The 17,500-nt window shown below is 36.5% G+C and overlaps 1 protein-coding gene across 2 annotated transcripts in view; it reads right to left on the bottom strand.

The window, feature by feature from the left end:
• LOC106875654 (nitric oxide synthase 1) overlaps positions 1-17,500 on the bottom strand; it is a 168,936-nt gene that overhangs the window by 146,745 nt on the left and 4,691 nt on the right. For both annotated transcript variants that reach the window (XM_089343035.1, XM_089343036.1), the window contains exons 2-4: positions 16,239-16,380; positions 12,489-12,628; positions 10,594-10,768 (exon numbers count right to left, since the gene is read on the bottom strand). In XM_089343035.1, coding sequence (XP_089199161.1) covers positions 10,594-10,768; positions 12,489-12,628; positions 16,239-16,380 — 457 coding nt within the window. The remainder of the gene's footprint in view (positions 1-10,593; positions 10,769-12,488; positions 12,629-16,238; positions 16,381-17,500) is intronic.

Below are 17,500 nucleotides of genomic sequence, written 5' to 3'. Positions count from 1 at the left end.
AAAACAGGATATTTAAAAGAAGGTATTGTTGTAAAAGATAACCATTGTAAATGTGAGATATGAACTGTTTCTCAACTGACCGATAAGAAGATTTCAACAGAAAACCTTGTAAGTCAGCGATGTTAACAGTCTCGAATTTACCAGTTTTGGCAATGAGAGAAAGACGATCATTGCTAGAATATCTTTGGATCATAGGTCTACCGGAGCAGGGCTGAACTCTCGTTCAACGACATCAACAATGTTAACAACAATAACAAAATAACTAATAAATTTTTTTTTTACTATAGTCATAAAGCCTGAAATTTCGTGAGAGGTGAGTTAGTCTACTACATTAATTCCAGCGACTCCCAAAAGGAAAAGTCGACCTCGCTGCAATTTGAACTCAGAACGTAGTAAAGACAGACGAAATACCGCTTAGCATTTTGCCCGGCGTGCTAATGATTCTGCTAGCTTGCCACCTTAATAATAAAGCTAATAGACCAGATATTGTTGTGAAAGACCAAAACAACAAAGTCTGTTTATTGATTGACATGAGCAAACCATGTGACCATAATATCTCGGCAAAAGAATTCGATAAGCTCAGAAAATATAAAGATTTCCTTATAGAAATCGAAAAGATGTGGCATCTCAAGACGGTTACAATACCAGTGATTGTAGGAGCACTTGGAATGACCAAAAAAAGGAACTGAAAATTATTTAAGAATGATTCCTGGCTTACTATCCATGCAGGAAGTACAAAAGATCGTGTTAACTGGTATGTCACACGTATAGAGAAGAGCATTGTCGCTGTGAATTTTCTTTCATTTTCCTCCCACTTATTTTATTTGTTTATCTTTTCTTTTTTCTTTGTCACATGACTTTGTAAATGAACAATCTGGTTTGTTTATTTTAATGGCCTACCAATGCATACAGTACATTTCTCTGCCTTAGGTGTCAGGAAGATACTCGGTAAGAAATAGAGACAGAATTGAAAGAAGACGCTAATAATAATAATAATAATAATAATAATAATAATAATAATAATAATAATAATAATAATAATAATGATAATAATAATAATAATAATAATAATAATGATAATAATAATAATAATAATAATATTCTCTAAAAGAAATGGAAAAACTTTCAAAATACAAAGACCTGGAAATAGAGATAACTCGAATGTGGAATCTAAAAACAGAAACAATTCCTATCATAGTAGGTGCCTTAGGTATAATAAAAAAATATTCAGACAAATACATAACAAAAACACCAGGACTTACAAGTATATATAACATACAGAAAATTGCACTACTGGGTACTGCACACATTCTACGCAAAACACTTTCAATACAGTAAGCATAAGAGCACCACAGCAAACCACAGCACATACCCAAGGCGCACAGAGCTGCGCTCGGTAGTGAAGTGAAAGCACGTTATAAAAATAAAACTACTGAATAATGATAATAATAATAATAATAATAATAATATTCAGACAAATACATAATAAAAACACCAGGACTTACAAATATATATAACATACAGAAAATTGCACTACTGGGTACTGCACACATTCTACGCAAAACACTTTCAATACAGTAAACATAAGAGCACCACAGCAAACTACAGCACATACCCAAGGCGCACAGAGCTGCGCTCGGTAGTGAAGTGAAAGCACGTTATAAAAATAAAACTACTGAACAATAATAATAATAATAATAATAATAATGATAATAATAATAGCAATAAATAATTGGTCTACAGCAAATATTCTTCTCAATACGATAGATTTGCTAACCATTTGCTTGACCTTAACCAATTGAGCATGTCCCTTAGTGGCTGGTGATATGTGCATCTCTGGTTAGCGATGTGTTGAGAGGAATTCTTTGGGGTTCAGCTAATTAACCTCTGGAAACATGGGCGTTTCGTTCAACATCCTTAAACAACACTCATTCAGAGACCTTTTAGGTGGGATGCGCTACTCATCCTGAAGAAAATTCTAACTGGGTTCCACCTGCTCTTTATCTTGATATGAAATCACCTTGATGCTCACATATGGTTGTGGTGCATGTGCCTTTAACAGACAGGTAGTTATGATGGGTATAATGGGCTTCGTATATTTGTACCCTACTGTCACTTTGATGGTATGTATTTCTCTCTCACTCAATAATAATGATAATAAAGATAATTAGCCCAGTCCTGTCTAAGAAGGAATATATCCACAGACATGACAGAGTTGGGATATATATACACTGGAAGATGTACCAACACTGTGGAATGACAACAGAAAGTTGGTATAGGCCCACCCAACAAAAGGTTTCAGAAAATGACAAAGCAACCATCCTCTGGGAGATGCCAATACGTACAGAGAGAGAAATCAAGGCTAATGGAGCAGATATAATTGTCAGAGATCACCAAGAAAAAATGCCTTCTAATCGATGCATCAGTTTCAACAGATGACAATGTATCTTTAAAAGAAACGGAGAAATTCTCAAAATACAAAGATCTGGAAATAGAGATAACCTGCATGTGGAGTCTAAAAACAGAAACAACACCTATAATCATAGGTGCATTAGGTATGATTAAGAACATTCAGATAAATACATAACCAAAATACCAGAAAATAGCACTACTAGGCACTGCGCACATCCAATGTAAAGCACTTTCAAAATAGTGAAAATAAGAGCACCACAACAAACCACAGCACATAGCCAAGGCACACAGAGCTGCGCTCGATAGTGTAGTGAAAACACGTGATAAAGATAAGACTATTGAATAATAATGATACATTCTACTCACCCAAATTTCAGACACAAGACCTGAAATTTTGGGGGAGGAGGTTAGTCGATTATATTGACCCCAATGCTCAACTGGTACTTATTTCATCCGAAAGGATGAAAGGCAAAGTCGTCCTCTTCGGAATTTGAATTCAGAACGTAAAGATCCGGAATAAATGCCGCTCAGCATTTTTTTCCAATGTGCGAATGATTCTGCTAGCTCTCTGCTTTTACAAAATAGCCAACTAATAAAGACAACTACACACACACGCACACAGACACACTCATACTTACACACATACACATACATACACACACACACACATACACACACAAACACACACAGACACAGACACAGACACACAGACAGAGACACAGACGCAGACAGACAGACACACACACACACACACACACACACACACACACACACACACTCACACACACACTCACACATTCAATATCAGTTCTTTATATCATCGAAATTTTGCTTGTCATAAGCCTGATATTTCTAAGAGTGTTACTCAAAAAGTTCATAGCTTTTAAAGACAGTTGTAGTGAGAGAGAAAAAAATCAATAAATCACACATTGTAGGCTTTGTAAGATGATATCTCGTGCAGAGAAAGAGGAGAGGAGACGATGAATGTGGCACGTATCAAACAATCCCAGGATTCATTGATTACATCGTAAAAGAAACCACGTTTACAGGACAAAAGGACAAAGGAGAAAGTAGAAAAGAAAACAGATCTGTACTGAAATGACCGACACTACAGGAGAAACACTAACAAACATTGCAGCTGTGTCAAACTGTGCAACTATATCATGATTAGCTTATTATATTTCATTGTGTGCAGTATGGATATCAAATATGAGGTTTTTGTTTTTACTTTCCTTCTTTGTATTAATGTTAACTATCAACATTTAACAAAAGGTCTTAGACAGAATGTACCTTTCTCTTCTGAGAATATGAGCTATTCCGAGCAGGGCAGGTTTCTGGAACGTTCTCATGCTTGGCTTGATGTCTAGCTGTTCCAGGAGGCATCATAGGCTTTAGTTTTTGGTGGAGGGAATGAATTTAGCCTTGTGCTCCGATATAAACAACTTTCACTTCTGGTACCAGACAAACGCCCCCACCTCCATGCACCCACCCCACCCAGCACCCACTCTGATATTTCTACTTTTAAATCAGAATATTTCGAGATCGTTTCTACTTTCTTGTCTGCCATATTTTACCTCAAAGGCCTCCAACGATTCTTCTTCTTCTTCTTCTTCTTCTTTTTCTTGTCCTTCTTCTTCTTCTTCTTCTTCTTCTTCTTCTTCTTCTTCTTCTTCTTCTTCTTCTTCTTCTTCTTCTTCTTCTTCTTCTTCTTATTATTATTATTATTATTATTATTATTATTATTATTATTATTATTATTATTCAGTAGTTTTATTTTTATAACGTGCTTTCACTTCACTACCGAGCGCAGCTCTGTGCGCCTTGGGTATGTGCTGTGGTTTGCTGTGGTGCTCTTATGTTTACTGTATTGAAAGTGTTTTGCGTAGAATGTGTGCAGTACCCAGTAGTGCAATTTTCTGTATGTTATATATATTTGTAAGTCCTGGTGTTTTTGTTATGTATTTGTCTGAATATTTTTTTATTATACCTAAGGCACCTACTATGATAGGACTTGTTTCTGTTTTTAGATTCCACATTCGAGTTATCTCTATTTCCAGGTCTTTGTATTTTGAAAGTTTTTCCATTTCTTTTAGAGAAACGTTGTCATCTGCTGGTATTGAAACATCAATTAGAAGGCATTTTTTTCCTTCATGATCTTTGACAACTATATCTGGTCTATTTGCCTTAATTTCTCTATCTGTGTGTATTGGCATATCCCAGAGTATGGTTGCTTTCTCGTTTTCTGTGACCTTTTCTGGCGTGTGTTTATACCATCTTTTTTCTGTTGCTATTCCATAATGTTGGCATAGCTTCCAGTGTATATAGGTCCCAGCTCTGTCGTGTCTGTGAATATATTCCTTCTTAGCCAGGACTGGGCAGCCAGAGATAATATGATTTATTGTTTCTTGTCGATCTCCACATATTCTACAGTTACTTGTTATATTTCTTTTCATTATGTGTTTTTGGTAATTTCTGGTGGGGAGGCTTTGGTCTTGTGCAGCAATTAAAAATCCTTCAGTCTCTGCTTTGAGTCCTGAGCTTCTCAGCCATTGCTGGGATTTTTCTCTGTCTATTTCTTTCGCATTTAGTTTAGCCCAGTATTTACCATGTAGGGGCTTTTCTTGCCATCGTTTTATCATGTTCCGTTGCTGTTCTAGTTTTAGTTTGGATTTCATTTGTTTTATAGCTTTTGTTGTTTCTTCTTCTTCTTCTTCTTCGTATTTGTTAGGTAGATTGATTTCTTGTTTGTATTTGTCAGCTTCCTTAAATACTGAAAACAGTTTTTTGTTTTGCTCGTGTTTTGTGGCTATTTGTATTAGTTTCCCTTGCTTCTGGAGTAGGTATTTTTGCAGTCCTATGGTGGTTATTTTATAATAGTTTTCTAGCTGTATAAGACCCCTGCCACCTTCTGTGCGTTGTATATATAACCTTTCTATGTCAGATTTTGGGTGGTGCATCCTATATCCTGTCATTATTTTTCTTGTTTTCCTGTCTATTTTACATAGTTCGTTTAGTGTCCAGTTAAGGATGTTGTAGCTGTAGCTTATAACTGGGACAGCTAAAGTGTTGATACCCATTATCTTGTTTTTAGCATTGAGCTCTGTTTTTAGTATTGATCTAACTCGTCTATAGTACTCTTTCTTTATTTTTTCTTTCATTTGTGTATGTTGTATCCTATCTAGTTCATTGACTCCTAAATACTTATATGGTTGGCTTTCGTCTAGTTCTCTTATTTCATTGGCTTTATCTAGTGTTATATTGCTACTTTTAACTAATTTTCCTCTTTTCAGGGTTGCTTTGGCACATTTTTCTAATCCGAATTTCATTTCTATTTCCTTGGTAAAGCCGTGTACTGTCTGTAGTAGTGTTTCTAGCTCTTTGTCGTTTTTTGCATATAATTTTAGGTCATCCATATATAGAAGGTGGCTGACTGTTTTTCCATAGCATTTGTAACCGCATCCAGTTCTATTTAGCAATTCTGTTAGAGGTGTGAGTGCCAGGCAGAACAGGAGTGGAGAGAGCGTGTCTCCCTGGAATATTCCTCTTCTAATGGGGATGGCTTTCGTTTTCACAAGTCCCTCTTTTGTTTGGAGCTGTAGCACTGTCTGCCATTTGTTCATTGAGTGCTCTATGTATTTTATGATAATTGGTGCCACCTTGTTTATGGCTAGTGTTTCCAGAATCCACGTGTGGGGAACACTGTCGAAAGCCTTTTGGTAGTCCACCCAGGCCATACTGAGGCCTTTCTTCTTTCTGCGGCTGTCTTCAGTTATGGCTTTATTGATCAATAATTGATCTTTACAGCCGTATGAGCCCTTGCAGCATCCCTTCTGCTCTTCTGGAAACAGGTTGTTATTTTCCAGGTGTTTACTCACTCTCTGTGATATTATTGCAGTAAAGGCTTTGTAGATCGTAGGGAGACAGGTTATAGGTCTATAGTTTTGTGGTTTCTTCGTTTCCGTGGATTTGGGGATTAAGATGGTTTTCCCTTTTGTGAGCCATTCAGGCATTGTTTCTGGATCTGCTATTATGTTGTTAAAGTTTTCTGCCAGCTTTTTATGCATTGCTGGCAGGTGTTTTAACCAGAAATTGGGGATCTTGTCGTGTCCAGGTGCTTTCCAGTTGCTTAGTCTTTGCAGTGTCTGGGTGACCTCTTCAGTTGTTATAGGGGCCCAGAGTTGCTCAGGTGCTAAGTTCGTTGTTTTAATGGTCCTTTTTTGGGGTTGTTGCTTCACCGACCATATTTGTTTCCAGAATTTCTCTAGTTCTTCTGCTGTTGGTGCTGAAGTAATGTCTATTTTATTTTTACCCAGTTCTTGGTAGAGTTTTTTGGGGTTGGATTTGAACTGTTTGTTTTGTTCAAAGAAACGTTGGCAAGGATGTCTTGCTTTAGTTTTTCTTTTGCCTCAGGTAAGTCTTTTTCTGTAATGCTGTATTTGTACAGTATTTTTGCTTTCTTCTTGTTACTTAGTAGTGTTGATTGTTTACTAATTTCGTTGAGAATCGATAAATCTTTTCTCTTTTTTTTAATTTTGTTCTGGATGTTATTTATCCACAAGGTCTGTTTGGGTGGTAGAACTCCTGTTCGGATGGGTTTGAGTGAGTATCCTGCTTCTTTTGTGGCTGCAGTGGCTGCCGCATATATCATGTCATTTAGCTCAGTGATATTGCCTGTTGTTTCTGTGGTTGTTAGTTCCGTGACGGCCAGGTTTATGCTATTTATTATTGATGTTGTTTTATTGTCTATTTTGATTTTTGGGAGATATAATCTGTGGTCCATTCTAAGATCTGTGGTTTTCAGTTCTTCGGTTATTTTCATTTTCATAGTATCGTAATTATTAGGTTTCCCTTCGTTATTTCCAGGCTTTATATTTGTTTTGCCTTCCTTTTCATTCATATGTTTGTCTGTGGTGTTCTGGATTGGTGCTTTTTGTACACTATTATACATCTCTACGGTCTGGGTTTGTTGTTTTTTGTTTACTTCGTTTTTGCCGGGCATGTTACGTTTGTCCTCGTGTTTTGCTATCTCAGTGTTTATATTATTATTTGGCATTGCTGTGTGACTACTATCTAGATTTTCCTGATGTATTTTTTCTTTCAATTGCTCTATCTCTATTTCTGATATTTTTTTTGCTTTTAGAATATATCTTCTTATGTTAGCTAGTTTGTTAGGGTTCATTGTTTTATCGAGGTCTATATTTACATTATTTTTCTTCCATGTTTTATATGTATGTGTTGTTGCGTTTTCGTTTTTTGGGTAGAGTACTGCTGTGAAATAGGCGTGTAGGATCGAGATGTGTTCCTCACGTGTCCATTTATGCCGTTTTGGTTTTGTTTGCGGGACATGAGGAACAACGTCCGGCCCTTTATTTTGACGGTCGTCGTTTTCGTAGGGTACCGGTTCGTTTATTTCTGTTGTCAGATTGTTTTGCACGTTCATATCTTCGTATTTTTTTCTTAACAAGCTTACAGTACGTACTTCTCGGTTGTTATTCTTGGGTGAAATAATACCGGTGTTATTTAATATGTTTGTAATTTTTTTGTACATGGTGTTTTGGGGTTCGAAGATGGTCTGATTTTGATGTAACACGTGTGTTTACGATCGCTGTGCGGGTAGTGGAGGTATCAAGTTAAAATACATCATTATATTTGTAAAAATAGAGATAAATTTCAATGAGTATTACTTACTCGGGTATAGTCCAACCCTTTGTCAGCTATATTTGGGCTCCATGCGATGTCTTTATTTCCGATGTTTTTGGATAAGTTTCGGAGCAGTGATTTATCGTACTCACATGTTAAACTTCCCCAGTGTTATTATTATTATTATTATTATTATTATTATTATTATTATTATTATTATTATTATTATTATTATTATTTTTGTTATTATTATTATTATTATTATTATTATTATTATTATTATTATTATTATTATTATTTTTATTATTGTTATTATTATTATTATTATTATTATTATTATTATTTATTGTAATTCTCCTTCTTGTTGTTGTTGTTGTTGTTGTTGTTCTTCTTCTTCTTCTTCTTCTTCTTCTTCTTCTCCTTCTTCTTCTTCTTCTTCTTCTTCTTCTTCTTCTTCTTCTTCTTCTTCTCCTTCTTCTTCTTCTTCTTATTTTTTTTAAAATTATTATTATTATTACCTTTGCACAGCTTCTAACGCTGGAGATGTACTACGGTGTCAGGTTTTCACTATAAGTGAACTAAGGTAACACCTCTTATTTTTCGAGAGCCTTCCGGAGTATTCAAGAGGTTCCAAGCAGTGCTGTTTTCTGCAAGTGCTTCACCCTTATTGCAGCCCCTATTTGTTCCACATACTTCTCAAGATTTTTGCTCACTGTTCCCAGGGCTCCGACAATTATTGGTACTACCATCACTTTTTTCATCGACCACAACTACTTAACTTCCCAAGCTAGTCTGTCATATCTATCGACTTTTCTTTCTTCCTTATCGCATACCTTGTTGTCAGCTGGGCATGCTATAGCTACGATCCAGCATCGTTTGCTTTCTTTCTCAATTAAGACTATGTCTGGCTTCTTATTTTCTATCTCATGGTCGCAGTGAATCATAAAATCCCATATTATTATTATTATTATTATTATTATTATTATTATTATTATTATTATTATTTAAGGCGGCGAGCTGGCAGAATCGTTAGAACTCCGAACAAAATGCTTAACGGTATTTCGTCCGTCTTCACGTTCAGAGTTCAAACTCCGCCGAGGTCGACTTTGCCTTTCAACCTTTCGGGGTCGATAAATTAAGTACCAACTGCGTACTGCGGTCGATCTAATCGACTGGCCCCCTCCCCACAAATTTTAGGCCTTGTGCCTAGAGTAGAAAAGAATATTTGGTGCAACGTCTCTCTCTCTCTTTCTCTCTCATTCTCCTTCCCTCTTCCACGCTTTCGACTTTTCCTTTTCCGTCTATCTTCTCTGATAACATTACGTCTTCGTCGTTTCTCTCTCTCTCTCTCTCTCTCTCTCTCTCTATTCTTTTCACTTTACTCTTCCCGCCCCTCTTCTCTCTTGTTTTCTGTACCCCCTCCTTTATTCTTTTTCTTTCTCTTTATTATCTCTTCTATCTCCAACATCTCTTTCTTTCTATTTGCCCCCCTTTTCCCCTTTCCTTTGCTTTCATCTCTACCTCGGCCCTTTTCTCTCCCCTTCAATACCTCCTTTACTCTCTCTTATTTCCCTTTTCGGTACCACGTGACTATCACATTTCTCCTTTCGACCTTCCTTTTTTTACTTGACCCCTGACCTCTGACCTCTTCAGTCATGCTTCTCGTGGCCTCTTGCATTCGCAATCTTCGGTTCTGGCTTCGTCTCCCACCTCATCTTTCGTTCTTTCTTCCTAAGCGTTACTTCCACACAGAGCTGGTTTTAAGCCAATTCGACAGATTAGTTCCAATTGGGCCCCACACCTGGAGAGGACCTCGCACCTAGAAAGGGTTCCGTGTACACGCTCGAACGGAGAAGGGTATGATGAATTTTTAGTGCATCATTGTGGTGGACCCTCAAACCCTCAAACCCTCAACGCTTTTTGGCTGGGATCGGCATACTGCACGAGGCATAAAACATCTTCAGCTTTTGTAGAATACAGGGCCCTAATAACAATTCTCTAATAGCGCCCCGCACTCCCTAGTACTGGGCCTGCTTCTACAAATGTTTTGTCTTAATGCTGTCTCATAGCCGTAAGGCCTTTATTTTGTATGTCTATTTATATTTGCCTCAACTACCAGTTTCGTGTTTGCTTTCGTCGCTGTTCTTTACGCATGCTCAATTATTCCCAGTAGGTTTTTGCTGTTGAACGCTACAAAAAATGAACAATATTATTGTTAAAGGCGCGACATTCTTATGATTTTTGGACGATAACTGACGAGGAGAAAGCATGTCCACAACTTGCGCATGAATTTTTCATGTGTTCCTTTGTTGTCCTTCATTACAATTTTTGAATCTATCTATCTATCTATCTGGGTATATATGTATGCATGAATGGATGGATGGATGGATGGATGGATGTATGCATGTATGTGTGTATGTATGTATGTATGTATGTATGTATGTATGTATACACACACATATATAAATATATATATGTATACATTTATATATGTGCATCTTCTTAGTCTTTTTGAAACAAGAGAAGAAACGAAGGACTCACCTTTGCTAAATTGTATCGAGATTCATCACACAAGTTTCTGGAACCTATTTCTGTACCCATGTACCAACCGTTGAAGGGAGCTGCAGTGAATTCTAAGCCGCCGCAGTCGAATAATAAATTGGAAACTCCGGGAAAAGCAAACCATTTCAAGCCTAATTCTTCGAACCACTCAAAACTGAAGAATATAGAATGATAGAAAGTGAAAAAAAAAAAAAAAAAAAAAAAGAAACAAGAAAACAGTGGAATGAAAAATGAGGATAAACAAAATGAAAAATCTGATGAACAAAAGGAAATCAGAAAATGTCGATGAAATAATCCGGTGACGAGGATTATCGTCTACCGTATTTGATATCGTAAATGTACGAGTATCTTAGAAACAATTTCAGCAGCGCTTATTCAGGGAAAAAGTTGTATGTGCATTAAAGCATGTAATATTTAAAGCAATCTAACAGTACATTAGAAAACTTTACAGAAATAGTTAATCTCTGGCAGAAAACATTACTGTATATAAAAAGTAATTTAGCAATACTTTTGCACAGAAAGCAACAAATCACAATTGTGAAAATAAACAAGTTGATTATAATATTAAAACATGTTATGATAATTATTCTTACGGTACAAGTAATAATTCTTTCTAACTTTGGAGTGGGGGAGTCGATTAAATTAATCTCAGTACTTGATTCGTACTTTATTCTATCGACCCTGAAAGGAAGAAAAGGCAAAGCTGGCTTCGGAAGATTTATTTGCACTCAGGATATATTTTGCACTCAGGATATATTTGCACTCAGGATATATTTGCACTCAGGATATATTTGCACTCAGGATATATTTTGCACTCAGGATATATTTGCACTCAGGATATATTTGCACTCAGACAAGAGTCTGAGGAACTGCTGCAGAGTATTTTGTCCGACTTGGCAAACTGTTCTGCCAGATCACAGACTTGCTCTACAAATAATAATAATAATAATAATAATAATAATAATAATAATAATAATAATAATAATAATGATGATGATGATGATAATAATAATAATAATAATAATGATGATGATGATGAGATGATGATGATGATGATGATGATGATTCCATTTATTTTCCACAAGGGCGAAGGATGAGGGGGAAAATACAGAGACAGACATAAAGTGAGGGGATGAAATGATTAACACAAAAACGTAAGTATACACGGTATACACCGAAAAAGAAGTGACATATGCATGGCATACAAAGGTAAAAAAAAGGGGATAGATGATAGAGCTGTAGCCCTCCTAATACAGGAAGGTACTAGGGATAATCCAGGAGTCCCACTGTCTGAGATTTCCCTGAAACCCCAGGAGCAAGTGCCCTCTCCAATTCCTTCTCTCCGACTCACAGATCTACACTTAGAGAGGTACCATCCACTCTCACCGTTTTCGCAACTTTCACCCACCTTTCACTAAACTCACTCGAGGACAGCACTTCCCTCTCCCGCCTCAATTTCCTTTTCAAGTGAAATTTGAAGGCGTCAATGAGAGTTCTACCAAAGAGGAATGTATGGGTCCTCATGCCTTTCAGCCTTGTTCACCAAACAGCCTCTTTCGCTACAGTCACCAGGCAAAGGAAAACTGCCTTGCCTACCCGATTGACGGAGGGTGGTGCGATCATCACTACAGACTCGGACGACAGACGGAGATAGATTGATAGATAAACAGACAGACAGACAGACAGATAGCTAGATAGATATATAGATAAACTAACAGAAAGACAGACAGACAGATAGCTAGATAGATATATAGATAAACTAACAGAAAGACAGACAGACAGACAGATAGATAGAAAGATAGACAAACAGACAGTGAAATGAAATGATTAAGTGAAAGAGTTAAGTGTGCTGTGAGAGTGATGCCTATACTCACGTTGGGTGTTTTATCGCTATTTCCAGAACCAATTCCGGAGGTATATCATACCATTCTGGGTCTTGTCCATCAGCTTGTAAGACCAATGGTAAAATGTCGAACATTCCACCTTTCCCTTTCCAGCCAATCTTCTGACAAATCTACAACAGTAGTAACAACAGCAACATCAGTAATAGATTCAGAAAGAAGTCAGACATTCCTATTGCAACACAATGCAAAATTAATTCATTTGGTTTTCTTACAAAAGCAGTTTGTTTTGGCTATTAAAAGTGTGCCTGATTATAACAGAAACAATTTTGAGGAATAAATCGTATGAGTAATTGTGTGTGTGTGTGTGTGTGTGTGTGTGTGTGTGTGGCACGAGCATAAACGTACACAGCGACCTCGAACCCACAAGAGTAAACAAGAGAGACAGAGACAGGCAGAAACAAGGAAAATGTCCCTTGTATTTGAATACTATGCAAATATTATTCTTTAAAAACTTTTCTTTTAATTTTTCTAAAATTTAATTGTTTTCCATACTTATAGTTGAAAAAGTCTCAATGACTGAAACCAGTACTGAAATGTTTTTATAAAATTACTTTACATATTTTCTACCTTGGCTTTTTTTTCCAAACACACACACACACGCACACACACACACACACACACACACACACACACACACACACACACACACACACACACACACACACACACACACACACACACATATATATATATATATATATAAAGAGAGAGAGAGGGTATGAGAGGTAATGGTGTTAAGAAGGCCCAAAGATGTCAGGTAATGCTGAGTAAGTGCTATGGACAGACCATAGTTAAGCTCCAAGTTCGGTGATTATGCGAATGAGGAGTCTAACGTAGGTCATATATTAGCGTGCATACATATATATAAATGAACAGAATGAGATAAAAATCTAAGGCTGTGAATAGTTTTCAGAGCATTTATAAAGAGAAGGTCTTACAGCTGTTTCCGCTCCAGGAAAATTACATATACACCATTCTGCTTAAATAATGGAACTGCAGATACAATATCCTTACGTATCTCACATCTGTTTTCATTCCTCCACTTAACTCTGTATTTCATATCTTCTCTATAATAACTATTACTTAAACATTTTCTCTCACCGTCTCTGATGAAGGGATATGTAAAATATCCCGGAAACAGCTGTAAGACCTTCTCTTTATAAATGTTCTAAAACTTTCACTACGTTGGATTTTTTTATCTCATTCTGTTAATTTATATATATATATATATATATATATATATATATATATATATATAATCTCCAATCAAGCTCCAAACCCCTCGCCCGAACATATAAAAATAAATATCATAAACAGTATCATTCAGTCTGCTATAATGAATCCATAAACACATATAAAACATCCAAAGGTATATTATGCTCAGGTTATATAAATTTAATATTTACTTAGTATTTACTGAGTATCAATTGAAACGTCTGTAAGCGATGATGATTAATTTGTTGTTAATAATAAACAATTATTAACTTCCCAATCTCCATTTTCTTTTTCTTCTTTTATATGTTTTAAAATTCTTTTATTCTTCTACTTGTTTCAGTCATTTGACTGCGGCCATGCTGGAGCACCGCCTTAGTTGAACGAATCGACCCCAGGACTTATTTTTTGTAAGCCTTGTACTTATTGTATCATTTTCTTTTGCCGAACCGCTAATTTACGAGGACGTAAACACACCAACACAAACACACACGCAAACACACCCACACACACACAATGGGCTTCTTTCAGTTTCCGTCAACCAAATCCACTCACAAGGCTTTGGTCGGCTCGAGGCTATAGTAGAAGATACTTGCCGAAGGTGCCACGCAGTGGGACTGAACTCAGAACCATGTGGTTGGGAAGCAAGCTTCTTACCACACAGCCACTCCTACGATTACATATATATATATATATACACACACACACACACACACACACACACACACACACACACACACACACACACACACATATATATATACATATATATATATATATATATATATATATATATATATATATATATATGCATGTATGTATATATGTATGTATAGTGAAGGCGTGTAGCCTAGTGGTAATGCGTGTTGTATTCACTATCGTGAGATCGTGGTTTCGAATCCCAGCCCTGCTGCGCATTGTTCCAGTTCACACAACTGTAAATGGGAAGCCCTACTACGGACTAGCTTGGCGATCGTGTGGGGTGGGGGATGCTGGCTTGCCCATCTAGCCGACGGGGTGGCATCAGTGGAATGTTAAAACCATTTTTCAACAGTCTGGACAACTTTGGCCCGACTATAAGCATATCTTCCCCCAGGAATCCGTACTTGAAGCCAAAAATCCGCTTCGCTGAACACACGTAGACAAGAAGATATTCAAAGACGTATGGGACTGCTACAATGAATTTGTAAACGATTTCGAAACTGCGGGTGGCTTCTGATAGCTGCTTGCTCCAAAATTATTACAACTGGACCAATCTGATTCCTACTACTGATAAAACCGCTGAAAGGAAAGATGTTATTATACATGAAAAGAAGCGTTCACTTGGTAAATTTAGAACTATAGTACATCACTATGACACATCTTCTCGCACCTAGACCCCACAAGCACAAATAATCACACATATATTGTAAGCTGAATCAACATAAAATAAGTGTAGAGAACTCAATAAAATATAATATAACATATTATATTAATAAAACCTACCAGGTGGATATAATTTGCTACTTAAAGTTTCACCACATGAATGGCATGATAAAATCCAGAAATTATTATTCATCAAGAGGATCATTCAAGCAAAAAGAAGCAACGACGCCGACGACAACAACAACAACTACTACTACTACTACTACTACTACTACTACTACTACTACTACTACCACCACCTCCACCACCACCATCTCCACCACTACTTACACTACTACACACAAGCTATGGAGGAACGTCTACGACCAGAAATAAGCAAAATAAATTCACCACCATGACCACCACCACTGCCGCCGCCACCACCACAATCACCGCCGCCTTCATTAATATAGTCGTAAGTACAACCGCACGACTAAAGTACCTGATCATAGATTTGTTCTACCAGGACTGACCTGGGGTTAAACGAGGCTCATACACAAACACTCACATATAACCACACACATACACATACACTTATATACACACACAAACATCATAGGTGATATATAAACATACAAACAACATAAAAATATAGTTACATAAACAACCGTACCTACACCAACAACAACAACAACAGCAACAGCAACAAGTACCATGACATGCGCAGAACAGCAACAGCAACAACAACAACAACAACACTAAACATACTACCAGAACAACTACATCATCATCATCATCATCATCATCATCCTCGTCATCATCATTGTCATCATCAAAACAACAATAGCAACTGCAAGAAGAGCAGCCATAACAACAGCAACAACAATGACAATAAGAATAAAAACAACAAAAAATGACAATCATAACATCAGCAGCAACAACAAAAACAACAGCAATGATAGCAAGGATCACACCAGCAATATTAATCACAACAACAACAACAACAGCAACAGCAAAAATAACGACAACAACTAAACTAAAATAACAAAACAAATCCCATGAACAGCGAAAACAAAACAAGGAATGGAGAGCGGTGACGTTGTCATCGCAACAGAAAGCGGAATTAGCACAGCAACTGCAATAACAACAATGTTCTATACGTACCTCGGTGAACTCAACGCTGATTGGATCTCCTGTGACAGTGTCATCCGGGTTCTTGTAACCAGCGTATCGAATAATCTGGGCGTTCCAGATGCGGAAGTCATGTTTCCCATCAGTTCTTTGAGGGAAGATGGTAATGGCTGACCTGGATAGGATGTATGGAGGGATGGTCGAGTGAACAGAGAGCTCAGGGAGTGTAAATACGCACATATGCCTACTTACGTACGTACACACACACACACACGCACACACACGCACACACACGCACGCACACACACACGCACGCATACACACACACATATACATATATCTATGTATATATGCATATATATATAAATACATATATATATATATAAATATACATATATAAATATATATACATATATACCGGAGTAAGCACATGAAATGTGCAACAAGGTGGAAAGAAAAGTACTCAAATACCAGAGGTAGAGTAATATGTTTTATTTAAAAGCAGCAGAAATATAACAAAAGACTGTTACTCTGAGTTTCACGTTCCCGTTCATCGGAGAGTTTACTGTCCGATGAACGGGAACGTGAAACTCAGAGTAACAGCTTTTTGTTATATTTCTGCTGCTTTTAAATAAATAAAATATATACATATATATATATGTATACATATATTTATATGCATATATTTATATGCATATATATATACATATATATATATACATATATATATATATATATGCATATATATATATATATATATATATATATATCTATATATATAAAAATGAGAATGTGTGTCTGTCTGTCTGTCTGTCTGTCTGTCTGTCTGTCTGTCTGTCTGTCTGTCTGTCTGTCTGTGTGAATCCCTAAAACTCGAGAACTACGCAACCAATTTCATTCAAATTTTACAGATGCCTTACTTAGGGTTCCAGTTGTGTTTTAGTAAAAAAAAATTTTAACTTCTTGCAGAGTTCGAGCCCACGACAACATAATATCTCCTCCACTATTTAAGTATTACGTGTCAAAAGTGAAACAAAAACACTCATGTCAAATATTTTCACTTTAAAAATGAAACTATTCTACTAACTGAAACAATCACATTTCGATACTGTAATGACAGATACTTTCAGAGAGAGAGAAAGAGAGAAAGAGAGAAAGAGAGAGAAAGAGATGTATATGTATACATATACATGTAAATGTACACGTATATGCATAGATATATATATATATAGATAGATATAGATCTATATGCATACATGTATATGTATACACATATTAGATATATATATATATAT

This window comes from Octopus bimaculoides, chromosome 26 (assembly GCF_046866305.1).
Source record: "Octopus bimaculoides isolate indiv1 chromosome 26, ASM4686630v1, whole genome shotgun sequence".
Lineage (NCBI taxonomy): Eukaryota > Metazoa > Mollusca > Cephalopoda > Octopoda > Octopodidae > Octopus > Octopus bimaculoides.
This window is presented reverse-complemented; position numbering and strand designations above follow the sequence as displayed.